Raw genomic sequence first — 17,654 nt, 5'->3', positions numbered from 1 at the left:
CAGCACTGAGTTGAGGGGCAGTTTAAAGGGAGGATGAGGGAGGAGGGAGAGGGGCTAAACGGGGGCTCAGGTAGAGTCAGCAAGGTGAGAAATCACAAAGGGCTGGTCAGTGGAAGTGCCGCTAGGCCAGCTGTGTCTCCCACAGAGACTGGGAGCAAGACCCGATTCCTCCTGATTTCATTTTGGAGGAACAGGGTTCAGGTCCTCGAGAAATACCTTACTGGATTGCGGGAGATCTATACACGTATGTCTCGCAGGGACAGAGGAAGGAGTCATGACTGTAAGCGTTTTTTTAGTAAATGCTTTAAGAAAGGGCAGAGGGCAGAAGGCCGCAGGTCTGTGGTCAGGTACTGGCTAGAACGGACAGTAAATTCTTCGGACAGCCCAGAGCTTTTTCAGACAAGAGCTCGATGGGGCTAGGCTGTTCCAGGGATCCAGCCTTAGGCTGTCTGAAGCCATACTAGCTTGGCTGAATCTCTTAATGCCGGGTCTGGATCGAAGCATTATGTGCCGAGATCAGTTCTTTTGCAGTTAGTTTCAAGCATCCGCTGCCCGCCACATGGGAAGCAGAGCAATTAACGTCAGCCTCAGACAGAGACTCTTGGAGAACTTACACGAAGCAAAAGATGCCTACGAATCGGCAGTGGCAGAGAGTGGGCTACCCCTGCACCATGCCTAGTGGCAGAGTGGGAAGGGAAACAGCGTCTGAGACCACCCTGGGACCGGACAAGCCCAGAGAGAAGAGCAAAGGCAGCCAAGGTAAGCTAGGCTGCACACACACAGGGTGGCCGACAGAGGGCAGTGCTCCAACGACGCTCTACAACTCCGGAGACCCCTTTATGCCACCACTGGGGACGCCTCCAACGGATGTTAGAGGTTGCGGCCTCAGAACATGGCTGTTGGTGGGGGGCAGGGACAATTCTCCAGAGGAGACCACAGCCTGGATGAAATGTCCTTCAAGGATATGTAAGAATGACCACGGCTAACGTTTACTGAGCAGTTGCCACCTGGTGCCAGGCACTGCTTGGCAAAACCAGAGGACAAGGAGCTAAGGAAACTTGCCAACTGAATGCTGCTCTGATGCCAGCCTTCCCAGCAATCTTGTGAGCCCTTTTCCCACCTCAGCATCCCCGAGAGATCTGGCATATTCCCGTCCATAGAAGGGACATCCCTCAGCCCAGATTTGGAATGGGGGAGAGGAGATACAGACAGAATGTACCTTTACTGCAGGCCACAGAGTTGCCCCTCCTCGATGAAGACCCTAACGGAAGCCCCTTGGTGAGTTTTAGTTGCTTGGAACAGAATTAGAATAGTTAATAACCATGGGAATGTGAGGAGCAGAGGGGAAAGCCTGTTGGAATGGTTATAAATTCCATGTCTGTGTGCTGGAAGTGACCTTTGTTTACAAACCTTGGGGTTTCCCGGAACAAAGTCAGTTGGCAGCCACCACAGTTTTGCTTCACATGTAATACCAGAAAAGTGAGGGCAGTTCTGGCTTGATAAACTGAGTGGTTGATTCTAGAGTAGTGGTTCCCAACACAGGACTGGGGAGGACTTTGCCCCCATTTCAAAGTTCAAATTCCTATTTCACTGTTAGTTGAGTGAAAATTACTTAATCTTTATGATCTTCAGTTTTATTGCTCAGTTGGTGTAGTAGTAATAGTGCCTGCCTCATAGAGATTGTGAATATGAGCCGAGAGAATGGGTGAAAGCGACAGTCTCACCAGTAAGTGGGGGCTATTAATCAGCTATTACATTATTTTAATATACGTTAGTTCTGTGCCACTCTTTATTCTGCCAGGATCTCACTGCTTTTGCCTGTTTTTGTCCCATCATGGACACCATGATGATCCACTTTGTGGAAAAGGCAGTGACAAGCACTGTGAGCAATCTGATATATAAGCTAGGGCCTGGGAACTGAGGGCCATGAAAGATACCTGGGGCCTGTTTATGTATCTGTATTTCTGTTTCCTGTCAAATGTCCATGACATAACTTACACATGCAGTATCAATGAAAACACTGAAGTTTGGGGGGGGGGGTGGCGGTTATTAGAATACATATGCTCATTCTAAAGTTCTCAGGAAAAAATAAACATGGCAAGAAATAACCAGGAAATTACGGAGGGGGGGGGGAACCAGTATTAAGAAGGATACTGCCAGATATTTGAAAGTATGATGAAAGTCACGATTTGCAAAGCCACAGAAATGGAAACAATGGTGCTGGCACATAAACAACTCTGAGACATGGAGAGAATCAAGAAAGACTAAAAATGACTGCATGAAGTGTAAAGATGTGTTCTCTTGTTGCAGAGGTCCTAGTTTTAGCCCAGACTGGAGGACCGGACCAGCCTGGAGTTGATTTGCTTGGGGCCAGAGGAGGAGCGCTGGAAAGAGAGGAAAAAACCGAGACCACCCCTGGGAAGATGAATAGGTAGGACTGCCCAAGGCCCAATCATGACCCCAGCCTCCGTTCTTCTATCCGTCTGACTCTAAAGGTGGAAAGCTGGTCAAGGTAGCCTGCGAGACAAGACGTGGGCACTTTGGTGGGGGAAGGGACGGTCCGTCTCTGCTCAGCCCAGGGAACGCGGCCACTGTGGCCCCGGAACAATTCAGTTTGGGGAGGTGGTAAAGAGCGCCCCAGGGGACGCGGGCACGGACGCCCCTTGGTCGTGGGCGAGGCCTTCGCGGCTTCAGCAAGCAGCGGGAAACTGCCCCGGGAGACACCCTAGGAGGGCTTCCTGACAGGCCGGGTGAGCCTTCGAGGCTGGAAGAGACTCCCCAACAAGAGGACCACTACAGTTTTTGCGGGCCCTTCTGTCTGCGCGTGCGCGCCAGACGCGGGTCCCGCCCGGACAGGAAGGGACCCTGGAGATCAGTTAGCGGTGGAAGACTAACACCAATACGCCAGCGTTATTAAACTAGCACGGAGGAGACCCAATCACCGGGAGAATAACTTGCGACTTCCGGCCGAGCAGACGGTGCAACCCCTTCGCTTCCGGCCGCGGCCGCCCGCGCCTGCGCACTGGGGGCTAGTCAACCCCTGGAGGAGCGTACCATCCGCAGGCGGAGAGGTGAGTGGGTGAGGGTCGCTCCCGGAAGTAGCCCTTGCGCGTCCCGGAACTCGAGCCCCCTCCCCCGGCTCCGCTGGGCCTTTGGCGCCTTCCGGAGGCTCCCGCAGTGGCTAACTGGGGAAACGCGGTGGCCGGCTGGGCGGCGGCTGGTTACTGACGGCCGCGGTGGGGTTGTCGGCTGCGGCGGGAAACGCACCTGGCTTCGCAGCTTCGCGTGCCTGGTCTCAGCGGGCCTAGGTAAGCCGGGGAGGGGGCGTTTCGGTGCCACTTCACGGACTGGGACGCCGAGGCTCGGGGGACCCGGGCGCCCTGGCCTGCCCCCCCCCCCCGCCCCTCGGACTGCCCGGCTGCGTCCCTCCCAGGCTAGGCGCCCCTTCCCAGTGCCCCGCGCCTAAAACACGCCCGGTGAGGCAGCCTGTACTGGACTGTTCGTGTCCAGCACCGCTCTGTGCCAAGAACTGCCCCGGAACACTCACTTAACAAGCCTAGGAGGTGGGCGCTGTTATCCCTGTGGTGTAGATGAAAAAGCCGAGGCACGCTGGTGCAGGATCAGAGCTGTTGCGTGGCAGCCAGGATTTCAGCCCACGTACACCGGCCGTGGACTTCATACTCTCAATCCGTTATGGAAAGCAGCCTCACAGAAAGGAGCAAAGGGTTCTCCTGGGGTATATTTTAAAACAGGTCTCATTTTATGTCCCTTTTGCATAATGGGAAATCCAGTGATGCAGGATTATTGCTTAAAACATTTCCTTTAGGGTTTGCAAGTAGCCACATTTGCATGTGGGTCAAAACCCAAAAATATATAGTAGTTGGCTCTGCTCTTTTCCTTCCACATGTGCCTCTCCTCCCATTCTTCTCACCACCTTTCCTCTCCTCACAGGTGAGTGGGTGGGGGGATGAGAAGCCCAGGAGACTTGAGGGCCCAGCAAGCCCTTTGCAATCTCCTGGGGTCTGGGATGGATAGACAGTGCAGGAGCTGAGACAGGAGGGGGACCGGGCCGTGAAAACTCGGAGAAAGGTGTGGCATAGTTATGGGATGCCCCGGGTGGGCAGAGCTGTGCACAAGGCTCTGGGGTGAGGCAGTCACGAGAGCAGTAGAGAAGTGGCTCCTTTCCTTCTGGGTGTGCACATGGAAAAAGGGCTGCTAAGAGTGGTTAGAAGGAAACCCCTAATCCATGCAGCTGGCACACGCGTCAGTGCTGAGGCACCTCCCAGCTCGGGCTCAGCCAGGAGGCTGTTGCCTCTGGAGATGCACAGCTTCCCCCTTGGAAATCTGTAGCCTCAAGGGCATGAACTGCCTCACTTTCTTCCCCCACCCGCACTCAAGGGCTTGCCTGGCACCACAGCCTTCCTTCCTTCCTTCTTTGCTCTCAGAAAAAATAGATTTTCTCATCTCCAAAGATAAACCTGCTCACCGCCTATGCCCTGCACCCCTGACCCTGTATCTGTCACATGTACTTGTAAAGATTTGTTCCAGAAGAACCTCAAGTCAGTATATTCAAAAGTGAACTGCGTTGGTAAATGGCATCACGAGGGAGTCCCTCTCTATCCCCTGATTCTCCTCCACATCTGAACTCAGGCACAGTCTGCCTTCTGGATAGCTCTCCAAACTGTCCCTGCTGCCCTCGTCCCTCTGCCGTTACCTGCTCCAGTCCTCCTCACCTCCTGCTTCCCAGTGCTGTGCCCGCTTCCTGGGGCCCTGCGGCGGCACTCTGCCTGCTGCCTGCTAGGTACCTCGGGGCTCCATCTTGTAGGTGTCCTCAGATGTGCATTTGTCATTAATGTGAGAAATGTCACCGGTACCTTCTTACTAATAAAGTACTGGAGTTTGGGAATGATTTTCTTTCCAAATTTTACATTTTAGATTCATGTAGAGGCTCTCCACAGTGTCAGCCTCATAGTCATCATCCCGGTGTGCTTCGGTGGAAGGGAGAGCGGTGGTCTGACCGTCGCTGCCGGTGATTGCACAAGACCCCAGATCTACCCAGGGAGTCCGTCTGGAGTTGAGGATCCTGAAGTGTAGCCTAAGGTAAGTGACCTCTCACAAGACAGAATCTTAAGTCCAATGTCACAGATTCAGTTTATCCGTAGGTCAGCCTGAGGCCCGGCCTCCACGGCACACACACAGCTTGCCTCGTTCTGGTGCCACGGGCCCACTTCCAAGTTGTCTTCTTGTCCTGAGCCCCGAGCGCCGGCTGGGCGCTTCCTCTCCTGTATTTGTGTCTTTAGGGCACAGTGCTGGCTGATAGTAGGTATCTGACGAATTCTTGTTAAATAGTCAAGTGGATGGAGAGTATCTGCAGAGAACAGATGTGCGGACGGGACAAGGCTAATTGGAGAACAGAACGGGGTTGGTGTGGCCCCGGCTGCAGTCCTAATGCACGGGTTTTTCCTTTTCCTGGGCTGTCGCCAGTGAGGCAGGTCTGGCGCAGGCCCAGTTTCATAGCCTGCTCCGAGTTCTCAGTGGGGACGATGCCTACAGACTGCTTCCGGAGGCCCGCGGCCAGCTCTCCTCTCCCGCTGTGTCACTGATTATCACGCTCCTACTCTGGATTTCCAATTCTTCCACCATAAAGTCAGAGCTGAGGTAAGCCCGCTCCAGTTCTGACATCTCAGGGCACTTCTGGGACCAGAACGGTGTCTCCCATCTCATCGGAGACCTCGTCCAGCCCATCCGCAGTGTCCTGTGGAGGTCATATGTTTGGTGTGGCAGCTGAGTTCCTGGGCAGTGGGCCCGAGGTGATGCCTCTGGTCATTCTGAGGCTTTCCCAGCTGGAGGGGGCTCAGCACGAGCATCACGTTGCCCACCCTCCTCCCCGGGCAGAATCTTCAGCAGTGGGCTTGTCACCTGTAAAGGCAGTCCTGCCATCCCTGGTGCTTCTTAATGTTTAACATCACTCAGTGTCAGAACGTGCTGGTTTTACATCTCGTTGAGCCTATATGTCATTCTGGCGTGAAGAGACAAAGCCCACTTGCTTTCTGATGTGTGTGGTGGGGCTGTTAGGTCACCTTCCTCTGAATCTCCCTTTGTCCAGAGAAATGCATTCAAGCACTGAGCTTTACCTTTCCTTTCCTTCCCTTTCCACATACTTCTCTTCTGACTTCTTCGTGTTTCTTTTCTGTTGTGCCTCAATCTGAATGTGACCTAATCTCTAGAACGAGCAGGGGAAGGGAATTCAGGATTGTGCCTCGGCTTGGGGTCGGAGCATCTGAACAAACAGCTGTCCCGTTGACGAGATTGCGGTGACTGTAGGAAGAGCAGGCGGAAGAGGGGAAGCTGAAGAGAAGGCTTTGAGCCAGACAGAGGCTCGTGTGTCAGTGTGTGAACGCAGTCCCAGTCGGAGAGGGTGTGCAGAACGAGAAATGGGGCTTGGGAAGGAAGAGGCGGGAGGAAGAGAGACCAGACCAGAGAATGCAAAGGAGTTGCAGGTGAGAGGAAAACCAAGAACATGTGGTGCCGAGGGCCACAGGGAGATAGGGTTCCAGACGGAGGACGTGGGCCGGCACCCCAGCGCTTGCCAAGAAGTCCATTGGAGGAGGTGCCAAGGGGGACACTGGTGGCCTTGGCAAGAGCAGTGTCAGGGAGTGTGGAGGCCAGAGCCAGAGGAGCAGGCTTCGAGGGGGGTGGGAGGTGAGGAAGTGTGAGCAGCCCTTTGGGAGTCTCTCTGGGATGGAGAGGGGAGTGGCAGGACACTAGGGGGCATGAGTTGCTGGCATTAAGGGGCTCTCCTGTTCTGTGCTCCTGTCCCGTGTTTCCTGGTGCAGGCTGCCTTCTAGGGAAAGAATTTCAAAAGATCTAGCGAGGCCACTGGCTGCATCGCTGCCTAGTACCGAGTGTCATAACCTATTTCTGGTGCCCTGCTGGTGACAGGTTCAGGCCAGGTGTGCGGGATGCAGAGACCTAGGCTCTGCTCCCTCCTGCACCTTTTCCACGGAAACCTGCCTGACTTCTTGGCGAGGTCATTCCCCTCCTTGGGGTCTCACAGCTGCAAGTGGTGCTCCTTCCCACCTGCATGGCCGCCCTAGCTTTCCATGACATGAGCGTGAGTCTTTTATTCCCATCTGTCTCACCAGGCAGCCTGGAGGCCATGCGCACACAGGGGCTTTGCCTGTCTTACCGTGTATCTGCCACAAAGGAAACTTGCCAAGTGCCTGCTAGGTTCTCAGTAAACATGGAAAGGAAAGAGAGAAGCCTCAGTTAGCCTGGCACAGATGGCCGTTGAGCCTGCTGGGGTATGGAGGGCTGTGGGGATTCCTGTTGAGGGCCTCTCTGTCCCGTCTGCAGAAGCGAATGCCAGCCTTCGCCAAGGAGGTTGTGGTCCTGAGAGTTTTGTCCTGGGGCTGATTTCCTAGGATCTCACTATGCCTGCATCCTCTGCTCGCTCCTATCCCCTCCCGGCCTTACCTCCCCCTTCATGGTCCCCAAAGGTCAGTAGGGCAGCTGAGAGCCATTCTTTTCATCTTGCTTTGCAGCCTGGGCCTGTCTTCTCATTTCCCCCAAGTTCCCAAGCATGTTGGAAGTAGAAAAACTCAGGAAGCCCCCCAAGAGACATACACCTTCAGGATCAGCGGGGCAGGACCCGCCTGTGCGTGCTGACTCCTCCGTGACCAGACCGAGGAGCCCGGCTGCTCCCCTGGCTTCTCCCAGCTCCAAGTTTCACACCAGAGCTAACAGTACCTCTCATGAACTTGGCTGGGGTGCTGGGGAATGCCTGCTGGAGACCGAGGTTAAACTAGAGTTTGTAGATATAGAAGAGAAGGCTGTCAGTGGCCACAGGAAAATCAGATCCTCTGTCTCCCCAAAGGGGAGTGAGAGGGATCTGCCCCTACAGAGGAAGAGACCTCACTCCCTCCCCAGTTCCGTGTCGGTCCCTTCACCTGATCAAGTTTTCCTGGAGGAGCAGAAAGAAGGCACCGTGGGCCTCCATGTCCACAGCAAGAAGAGAAAAGCCTGCTCCCTGGGGAGCCCCGATCTTCACCCAGCTGCCTCCCGTACAAAGTGCCTGGCCAGCCCTGGGCGGAATAAGCCAAAGGGAGACTCTGGCCTCTATAACTTCAAATCTGTGCTTGGGCAGGAGCCCCCTGGGCAGCCCGTGAAGAAGGTGTCCAAACAGAAGGCACGTGGACAGAGAGAGGAGGGGGAGCCGACACTAAAGAAGTCAAGAGACCCAGTGCTTAGCTCTGGCCAGTTCCCCTCTACCCCGGTGCCAGTCGAGGCGGCCAGTTCGGACAGGTCCGAGGTGGGCCAGCCTAGTGAGAGCGAGAAGGTAAAGCAGGCTGACATCCTCATAGCCCATCTGGCCAGGGAGGTGCGGCGCCTCAAGAAGTGGAAGAAGAGGCATTTGCTCGCTGCTGTCGGGGAGACATCATCCCTGGGGGGCCTCCAGAGGCTGCCCTGCCTCAAGAAGCTGGTTAGAACTCTAAAGGCAGAGACGAAGGGCTGGGCTTTCCCCAGGCGTTCCCCCGGCCCTCTGGATGCCGCAGCTCGCAAGCCCGCGTCAGATGTCCGGCAGTTGTTTACCATCAACTGCAAGAATGTCTGCCACGTCACCTGCACTGTGTGTCATGCCAGCATCAGACAGGGTAAATGGAAGGGGCATTTCCAAACCTCAGGCCTGGTCCGTCAGTTGGTGAGTAAGCATGGGCTGGAGAGAGAGAGAAGGCCGACTGTAGCCAGCCCAGGGGAGAAGAGGGGAGGGACCGAGGAGAAAAAGCACCAGGGCCCCCCCGCCAGCGCCACTACCCTTGGCCCCGAGGGGCTCCCATCGTCAGGACACTGCCCCGATGCCTCTGCTTTGGAAGACAGTGGCCAGCAGCTGGCCCTGGGCAGGCCTGAGCAGCTGTTCCTGGCTCCAGCACTCTTGCCTGCCTCCACCAAAGATGAGCATGCCGCTCTCCCACTGGCGGTCACGGAGGGCCAGTGTGGCACCTACGCCCCCAGCCCGCCCCGAACACAGGCCTGGAACCACAGCATCACAGAGTTGCTCAGTAGCCTGGCATTGCCACTGTCCTTTGTTTCGTCCCCGCCTTTCAGAAGGTTTATGGCCCAGGCAGACCCTTGCTACCACGTGCCGCCTCTGGCCTTCTTCTCTGATAAAGCCTTGCCGCTGCTCCATGAAGCAGTCGACGAGCAGGTGTGTCGGGAGATGCAGCAGGCCAAGGGCGGCTGCGTGCACCTCACTGTGTCCACTGCTGCCCAGGATGCAGTTGTGGACTATGTGGCCGTCACTGCCCACTGGGGAGCGATAGGGCCGGGCAGCCGGCAGGTGGCGTCGGAGAGCCCAAGAAAGCAAGCTGTGCTCTGGGTTCGAGGCCTGGCCCGGGAAAGCACCCCAGAGGAGAGGCAGCAGGAGCTGCGGGAGCAGGTCCGCCTGTGGCTCAGCCGCAGCTCCCTGCGACCAGGCTTCCTGGTATCAGGCAGCTGCCTTAGCCTGGAGCAGGCAGGGAGGACGGAGGGCTACACCTGCCTCCCCTGCTTTGCCCATTGCCTGGACTCCCTGGTGACAAACTTCCTGTGTCACCATCAGAGCGTCCAGATCCTCCTGGGTACAGTCAGGGCCATCTGCAGCCATTTCCAAGGCTCTGCAGGGGCCCGGCAGCTCCTGACCCAGCTGCAGCGGCAGTGCGGCCTCCCGGCCCACCAGCCCTTTTGGGAGCTCTCAGACCACTGGGTGTCCGCCCACCGCTTGATGGAGTGGCTGGTGGAGCAGCGGCGGCCGCTGCAGCAGTACGAGGAGAAGCAGCAGCTGGGCAAGGCCGGCACGGCCCTGTCGGCGGTGTTCTGGAGCCTGACGGACAGTCTGGTCACACTTCTGCAGCCCTTCCGGACGGTGCTCCAGGAGGCGAGCGCCGCGCGGGCTTCCCTGAGTCAGGTGCTGCCACAGCTCCGCTACCTGCACATCTTCCTGGAGCAGGTTCACGGGCACTTTGAGGAGCAGGGCGGTGCGGAGGCGGGTGCCGCTGTCCGGCTGGCCAAGGGGTTGGCCCTGCAGCTCTCCACAGACTGCCAGCTCAACGAGCTCTTCCACCGCAAGGAGTTCGTGCTGGCGACCCTGCTGGACCCCCGCTTCAAGGGCAAGATCGAAGCCATCCTGCCCACGGGGGCCGACATCGACCACTGGAGGCAAGTCCTTGTGTACAAGGTGAAGGAGATTATGGTGTCTGAATGCTCCTTGCCTCCCTCGCTCTCCCCGCACGGCCCGGAGACCATGTGTGCGGGCGCCACCCTGAGTGACAGAGGAGCCGGGAGCCTCGGGGCTGAAGAGAAGGGCTGGAAAGAGCCCACGCAGAGAAGCGGCTCTGGGTCTCTGCTGCTCAGCCAGAGGGAGAGGAGCTTGCTGGAGCAGCTGGAAAGTGTGGGGCTGCTGGCGTCTGAGAGAAGCGGAGCCTCCCTCTCCACCGAGAGCCACCTGGCCAGCGTCATCGTCAAGAAGTACCTGCGTGAGAATGAGGCGATTGGCGCCCAGGATGACCCGCTGGTGTACTGGGAGAAGAAGCAGGAGGTCTGGCCAGCCCTGGCAAGACTGGCTACGGTCTATCTGTCCTGTCCCCCGACAGGGGCCTTCTCTGAAAGTGTCTGTGCCTCCCTGGACAGCCCTGCCTTTGTGGAGCACGGCGCCCCTGTCCCAGTGGAGACCGTTGAGCGTCTCCTCTACTTGAAGACCAACCTGGAGAATTTCCCCAACTACACCGCCCCTCCCCTCCTCTTCCCCCGTGGAGACCTGGCTGAGGGGGAGCAGACAGCGAGGCACACCTCCGCCTGACTCCCTGCAAGTCCGCCTGTGGGAACTCTGCCTGGGCTCAGCGGGGAGAGCAGAATGCGCATTCTATAGCGTTCGACAGGGAGGGCCGGAGTCCTCCGTTTGGAAGGAATAGGGACAGTTTCTCAATTCTTGACAGGTTGCCTTTTCCCCCCAGGGAGATGTTGTTTTCCATCCACCAGTGGCTTAATTTATTTCTAGCAGTTTGTGCATAGGAAAGGGTAACTCTGTCCAGAAGGGACTGTAAGTTGCACCACACCGTTGTCTAAGCCACAGAGCCCTTCTGCAGTATGGGTGGGTAGTAAGGGCCCGTGCAGCTTGTCCACGTATGTTGCATGTCCTTAAGAGCCCTGCTTTCTCAAAAAGTGATGAAGGACAAGGAGAGGCATGGGTGCTGGCCCATGGGAGATCTTAGCCACCTAGGGCCTGGTAAGCTGTGGAAGCTTTTTCCGCAGTTGCTTTCACTGGAGAAGAAAGAAGCCCAGAGGTAGAGTAGCTGTGTTAAGAGGGAAGCGTATGCACACAGGCACATACCAGCGTTCTTGGGGTCCGTTTTTTCTCGTGGATCCCAGTGTGGTCAGAGCACCCCAGCTGATGGGACCGCCCAGCCGGAGAGGAGGTGTGAGTTGAGGACTGCTGATGGACCTAGTTCTCAGAACAGCCTTCTAGCCCATGGTTTGTTTCCAGACTGCTGGAGACCCTGGGGTTTCTTCCTTTCTACAGCAAAAGCAGTCTCCAAAAGAGCTTCACGGCCTATCCGGGCTCTAGGTAGCTACGTTTATGTCCCACCTGCAGGGCCCACCCCTCCCCTTCTCCCTGGTCACTTGTAAAGTACAAATCCCCTACCTGGAAGCAAGAAAGGATGTCTGTCAGACGCACTGGTGCCAGACTGCCCAGAGTGCCTTCAGGGCAGGGTCAGGAACTGAGTGTGCGAGCCCCAGGAGCCAGTGGGATCAGGTGCGGAAAGGGAGAGGCTGGAGGATCCGGGGCAGGCCTGTCACCCCGCCCATGATGCAAGCCAGGCTCTCCTGAGGTGCTCAGGCGCCAGGAAGGGGGCTCTGAGAGGGAAGGTCGGTAGGCAGAGGTGGGGCAAGGCACTCGAGGTAAGTTGTGCTTGGGTCCTGGCTGTGGGGGCGAGCCCGGGAAGGGTTGGCAGTCATGTGTCACTGTGAGTGATTCACTGTAGGATATTTGGAAGTTACTGAGAATGAAAGGAAGCAGGAAAAATTAACCATAATCCTTACACTCAGACAGCCTTGTTAATACTTGGACATATTTCCTTTATTTAACTTTGGGATTATACTCTCTGTCCTGTTGAATATGTTGTATTTTCATAATTACCACATCTTCTGTCTTAAATAAAGCTTTGTAAAGGTCATATGTTATGGTTGGAGTAGCATGATTTAAAGTCTGGCCTCCAAATTGCTTAGGTCACATCTCCCTGCCCCCCCACCCCCCACCCCAAGCTGTTTTAGGCTCCCCTGTGACGGGGGGTGGTGAGGCTCGTCTGGGGGCGGGGCCTGGACGATGGCTGCACCTCTTACGTCCCCAACTGTAAATCAAGTGCAGTTGGGTGGTAAGGTCAGAGCATGGCCCTGGGCCCCTCTGTGCTGCTCTCAGACACTCGGCATCCTGTACCTCCCTCCCAGATTCTGACTCAGTAGGTGGGGTGGGAGGCAGGAATGTGAGGTGCCCTTAAGTCGCCCTGAGGTGGGGGGGGCATGTTGCTCTGTACTGCGGTCCCCTGAGCTGTTCCTGCTGGGTGGCGTCACTGAGCTGGCTCTGCAGTGTTGGCAGGCGAGGAGGGCTAGGCAGCAGGGTTGGGAGCATGTGGGAGTTGGGGGAGTGGAAGAGGGTGACAGAGAAGCCTTCTGGTCCCAAGCAGTAGCTCTGGGCGGGAGCAGGGACATTTGTCAATGTTTGGAGACATTTGACTGTCACGGCTCGTTGGTGGGATTGCTCTTGTCCTCTTGTGGGTGGCAAACAGGGACGTTGCCGAACACTCTACAAGGCACAGGATAACCCGCACAACAAAGATGGCCCCGCTCTTGAGTGCCAGTAGTGCGGAGGTAAAGAGCCTGATCTGCACTGTGGCTGTTGGGGGGGACGTGGGCCGGAGGAGGGATCTCCAGGGTCCCTGCAGCAGCAGGTGACTGTGCACTTGAGGCCGCTCTGCATTAACCCTCTCTCCGGGGACGGAGCCCTGGCCGGCTCATGGGCATCATTTTCCGGCCCACTCCCTAGGTAGGTAAACTGAGACTCAGCAAAGGCGGTCCCGAACAAGGGAAGACAGGCCTCCCGCCGGGACGCCGAGTGTCGGCTGTGCCTTCATCATAGTCTAGTCTCATCCACGTAACCATTGCCAGTTGGCAGACACACGCGGGACCTGGAGCTTCTGTGCACTGCTTCCCACAGGAGGAGCAGGATGGGAGGACTCTGGTTCCGTAGAGAGGGACGCAGCAGCAGTCGGGTGCGGAGGAGCCATTCCGTCCTTCCCTGCTCCGTGCTGCCGGCCTGTGTGAGTGGGGTTTGCAGGGCGCCCGGTTGTGCCCACACCTGCCTGGATGAGGTGTGCAGATGTCAGATAAGGTGGGACCGGGAGCAGAGCAGAGGTCCATCCGCTGGAGAATCCGTGTTTCACCTTGGTGACTATGCAGTGCTGTCAGCGGCGAGGGCCCCGGGGCCCAGGGCGGGAGGTGCAGAGTCCTGAGCTGGAGGGCTGCGCGTCCCCTGCCAGGCAGGGCTTTGGGGCACGGAAGTCCCGATTTCCAGTGAATGTGCTCTTGGCTCCTCTGTTTCCTCTTCTGCAAAAAGGGTTCCTCCCAGCTTTTATGTGGGAACACGTTACGGTTCCCTCCCTTCTCCTCATCCCCACCCTGTTCTGGTCCCCTGGTCCTTTCCTGCCACAGCAGCCACTCCATCCAGACGGTCACAGAGGTCACTGAGCCTGGGTTCCTCAGTGCATCACTCCCTAACTGTCACGCTTGGCCTGTGGGCTTGCCTCCGCCTGACACTGCTACCCAGCGGCCTCATCTCAGTCCAGTGGGCATTTTCATGCAGCGTGCCTCACTGTGTCCTCACCCACCTCCCTCTGGCTGCTCGTCAGTGCCCTCCATTCAGCCTCCTAAACGTTGGTGTTCTCTCGATGTCAGTCCGTAACTGCTCCTTTTCACTGGACGCCAGGGCCTCCTGACCACTTTCACCCCCAGAATAGTGTGTGGCTATTAATAGTGGGAGGCTGTTCATCATCCTGGAGAGAGGCCTGCAAATACTTAAAGACGTCTGTGTCCCCCCGAAAGGCGAGCCCAGGGAGCCGCACGTTACCCCCGGTGCCTCTGCAGGTAACGCTTGAATCCCTTCAGCCTAGAGCTCCAGCTGCCTCTGAGGCCCAATGCACATGGTCCCTCAAACTGGACGTCTTCTTGCCCTCTTGCCTGCCTGTGTGTCACTGCTGGAGAAGGGATCCCCTGCATCCAGTAACGTGACTGGATCCTTGGAAGTTGTTCTAGACTCTGGAGAGCGCTCCTCTCCAGCGCTCACCACCTTCGGTGAAGCCCTTGTCTCTCTAGAGCGTTTATGGCAGGCTTCTAGGGCCTGTGCCCTTCTTGCACCCCTCCCCCCCACGGGCAGCAGCTTTAACGCCCTCTCGCTGCTGACAAAAGCCCTAGCAGATCCCATTCGAATACAGTGACCCAGACTTCTTAGTGGATGCCTCGAATCGCTTTTGGAAAGAAATGAAGTAGAAATGAAGGGGTGTTGCAGACTAGGGGGGAGCTAGGTTAGGACAAGGGGACCCCCTTCTCAGAGATGGGGGAGGGGTGTGGGGAGGGAGAGGAATTCTCTGGGCCTGGTTTCCTTGGAGAGGGAAATAAAAAGTGGTGTGGATTATGTAAATGCAGACTTAGGACTCGTTGATTCCCCTGGAGCCCAGGTTTTATAAACAGCAGGAGTGAATAGTCCCATGGTTCTTTGCAGGCGTCACCCTGCCTGGCCTAGGCCTGGCCGGAGTCTGCAGGGCTGGGAGGCTGCCACTTGGAGCAGAGGTCCCTTCTTGTTTTCCTCTCTGCTGAAACCTTGACCCCTCTGTGGGCAGCATTGCCGCTGTCCTTCCCCCAGGCCTCCTCCCTCGCACTAGCACCTGGCCTCATGCCCGCAGCCACCAAAGCCTGGAAAGGCCCTCCCTCCCCTGCCCCGCAGCCACTGGAGACTGGAAAGGCACTCCCTCCCCTGCCTTTCGGGACCTAGGTGCCAGCCAGGTCCTTCCCTCCAGCATGGCTTCTTTGCCTGGCCTTCTGCCCCGCTTGCCTTCTCTGGCTAACCCTAGCCCCTGTGCCAGGCACACAGGGATTGACGCCCTTCTGTTGTCGCCAGAGTGAAGAGCTAGTTGTGGCGGGCGCTGGGGCTGAGGGCAGACAGCCGGGGCCGCGGGACTGCCCATGCTGCCACCTCCTCTGGGGCCTTCACTGTCCCTTTCCTCCCCTGACCTCAGTCTCCCCATCTGGGCGGAGAGCTGAGCCTCCAGGCCCCATGACCACAAGCCGAGGTTACAAGTTGCCCCACGCAATCTGGAAACCATTTTGAATTCATTGCTCATGTTTAAAAAAAAAACATTGAGTCAAGAACATTTTTGAGAACGAAGTGAGGCCCAGCACGCGTCCTTCTTGTCTGCATATGGAAGGGGACAGAAGAGGTTGTTGATGGTGGTGACCTGTTAGCTGTTCAGGAATTAATTGAAATGGTTAAAAAGAAACACCTCAGAATTAATAAGGAGAGATCATGAGCGGGTACCGAAAAAGGAAAATGAAGAGATTTTGCCTCCCGGTGCAGATACGGAAAATGGGAAGAATCGGTTACATGGCACCCGAATTCCATCCAGTGTAGCCATAGCTGCTGGAGCTGTGTCAGGGGCCCCCCTTAGGTGGGGCCTGAGCTTGGCCCATCTTCCCCAGGAGGGCTCTGTGTCCTCGGGTCTGGCCGGGCCACCTCGGTCTCTGCCGCCGCCGTGGGAGAGGCTGGGCGGTGCCTCATGCCGTCGTCTGCTGCGGGGTCAGGAGGGGCTCAGGAGAGGCCCACTTACTGTGTGATTGTCTCTCCGTAGGAGCCCGCTGGCTCTCGAGCAGGGGTGTCGGAAATAGGCCTCCAACGCTGGCCCAGGCAGAGCGGAAGGTGCCTTTTTCGGGGCGAGCCGTCAGCCAACCCCCAGTGGTGCCCACGTCCCCGTGCCAGAACCACCAAGGCCCAGGCCTCTTGGACTGACTTCATCCGATGGAGCCCCAGGGTGAGAAGCCGGCAGAGGCGGACGGGGTGCGCGTCACGCCCCAGCTGCTCAAATCTCGCTCGGGTGAGTTCGCCCTGGAGTCCATCCTGCTGCTGAAGCTTCGGGGCCTGGGGCTGGTGGACCTGGGCTGCCTGGGGGAGTGCCTGGGGCTCGAGTGGCTGGACCTGTCGGGCAACGCGCTCACCCAGCTGGGCCCGCTGGCCTCCCTGCGCCAGCTGGTGGTGCTCAACGTGGCCGACAACCGGCTGACGGGGCTGGAGCCGCTGGCCGCCTGCGAGAGCCTGCAGAGCCTCAACGCTGCGGGCAACCTGCTGGCCACCCCCGGCCAGCTGCAGTGTCTGGCCGGCCTTCGGGGCCTAGAGTACCTGCGGCTGCGGGACCCTCTGGCCCGGCTCAGCAACCCGCTGTGCACCAGCCCCTCCTACTGGGCTGCCGTCAGAGAGCTTCTGCCGGGCCTGAAGGTCCTCGATGGCGAGCGTGTGACCGGGCAGGGCAGTGAGTTCTACCAGCTGTGCCGGGACCTGGACAGCTCCTTGCGCCCCAGCTCCAGCCCTGGCCCCAGAGCCACGGAGGCCCAGCCCTGGGTAGAGCCGGGCTACTGGGAGTCGTGGCCCACCCGGAGCAGCTCTATCCTGGAGGAGGCCTGCCGGCAGTTCCAGGACACCCTACAGGAGTGCCACGATCTGGACCGCCAGGCCAACGACAGCCTGGCCCAGGCTGAGCAGGCGCTCAGCCCTGCCGGCACCACCTCGTCCTTTGTGTTTTGAGTGTGCCGTGGCCTATGACAGCTGGGCACACTGTGGTCTGGCTGTCCAAGTCTGCTCCCCGCCCCCCCCCCCGCCCCGGTTTGGTGTGTGTCTTCAGTTCAGTTTCAACACACAGGCCACAGGGCCTGCAAACCCGGCTCTTTGTTTCTCTGTGTTGCTAAGAGCAGCTCCCTCCCTCCTGCTCCTAGGGGAAAATTCCATATCCTCCCTGCACACAGTTCAAGGGCACGCCTCCCCAGTGGCCTCTAGCAGGTGTAAGGGCCCTGCTCAAGCAGCTGGCCCAGCGTGAGGCCATCCCGCCACCTCCACCGTGAGCCTGGGGAGGAGGCCCCGTGTGCAGCCCATCCACAGCTGCTGCCACCTCTGGCCGCTCCGTCCGAGGCTCAGTGGAACAGAGTTGCTTCTTCCTAAGGCTAGAGGTGAGAAAGGCAGGGAGGGGGTGTGTGCTGGCCCAGCCGGTCCTGGTAGAGGAGGTGGCAGAGCCCAGAAGCTGGCGTTACCCACCTCCCAAAGTTGCCTGTCCCAGTGACCCTCTGCTGTGGTGGCCCCATCCTGTGTCACCCTGGAGCCCTCGCTGCCCGTTCTCACCCACGCTGATCCCTATTAAATCTTTTGTTCTAATAAGCATCACTGCCTGTCATTTTCCTGGGTGAGCTTTGTTTTCCCAAGCCCAAGCGCCTGAGCGCCTGAAGGCAAGACGAGGCCTCTGCGGGCCCCTCGTCTCTCCTGCTTCCCCTGCTTCCCCAGCGTTGGGCAGGAAGTCTCCTGCTCCCCCTGG

At 57.8% G+C, this 17,654-nt stretch overlaps 1 protein-coding gene across 6 annotated transcripts; it reads left to right on the top strand.

Annotated features, from left to right (window-relative positions):
* Window positions 1–861: 861 nt before the first annotated feature.
* Window positions 862–17,503, top strand: LRRC61 (leucine rich repeat containing 61). 6 transcript variants are annotated; one of them, XM_087860718.1, is made up of 5 exons: window positions 862–1,278; window positions 2,311–3,071; window positions 4,936–5,100; window positions 5,485–5,658; window positions 7,545–12,209. In XM_087860718.1, exon 5 carries the CDS (start codon window positions 7,583–7,585, stop codon window positions 10,832–10,834), a length of 3,252 nt encoding a protein of 1,083 aa, XP_087716844.1. In that variant the 5' UTR covers window positions 862–1,278; window positions 2,311–3,071; window positions 4,936–5,100; window positions 5,485–5,658; window positions 7,545–7,582; the 3' UTR covers window positions 10,835–12,209. The 6 variants fall into 6 exon arrangements, with proteins under 6 accessions (XP_087716844.1, XP_045648326.2, XP_045648324.2 ...); XM_045792368.2 differs by lacking the exon at window positions 862–1,278 and adding an exon at window positions 1,613–1,726; XM_045792371.2 differs by lacking the exons at window positions 862–1,278; window positions 7,545–12,209 and adding exons at window positions 1,622–1,726; window positions 15,930–17,503.
* The last annotated feature ends 151 nt before the right edge of the window (window positions 17,504–17,654 follow it).

The sequence above is a fragment of the Ursus americanus genome, chromosome 3 (assembly GCF_024610735.1).
Source record: "Ursus americanus isolate L20-20 chromosome 3, mUrsAme1.1.p, whole genome shotgun sequence".
NCBI lineage: Eukaryota > Metazoa > Chordata > Mammalia > Carnivora > Ursidae > Ursus > Ursus americanus.
Note: the sequence above shows the minus strand (reverse complement) of the source record. Positions and strands in the feature narration are given on the sequence as shown.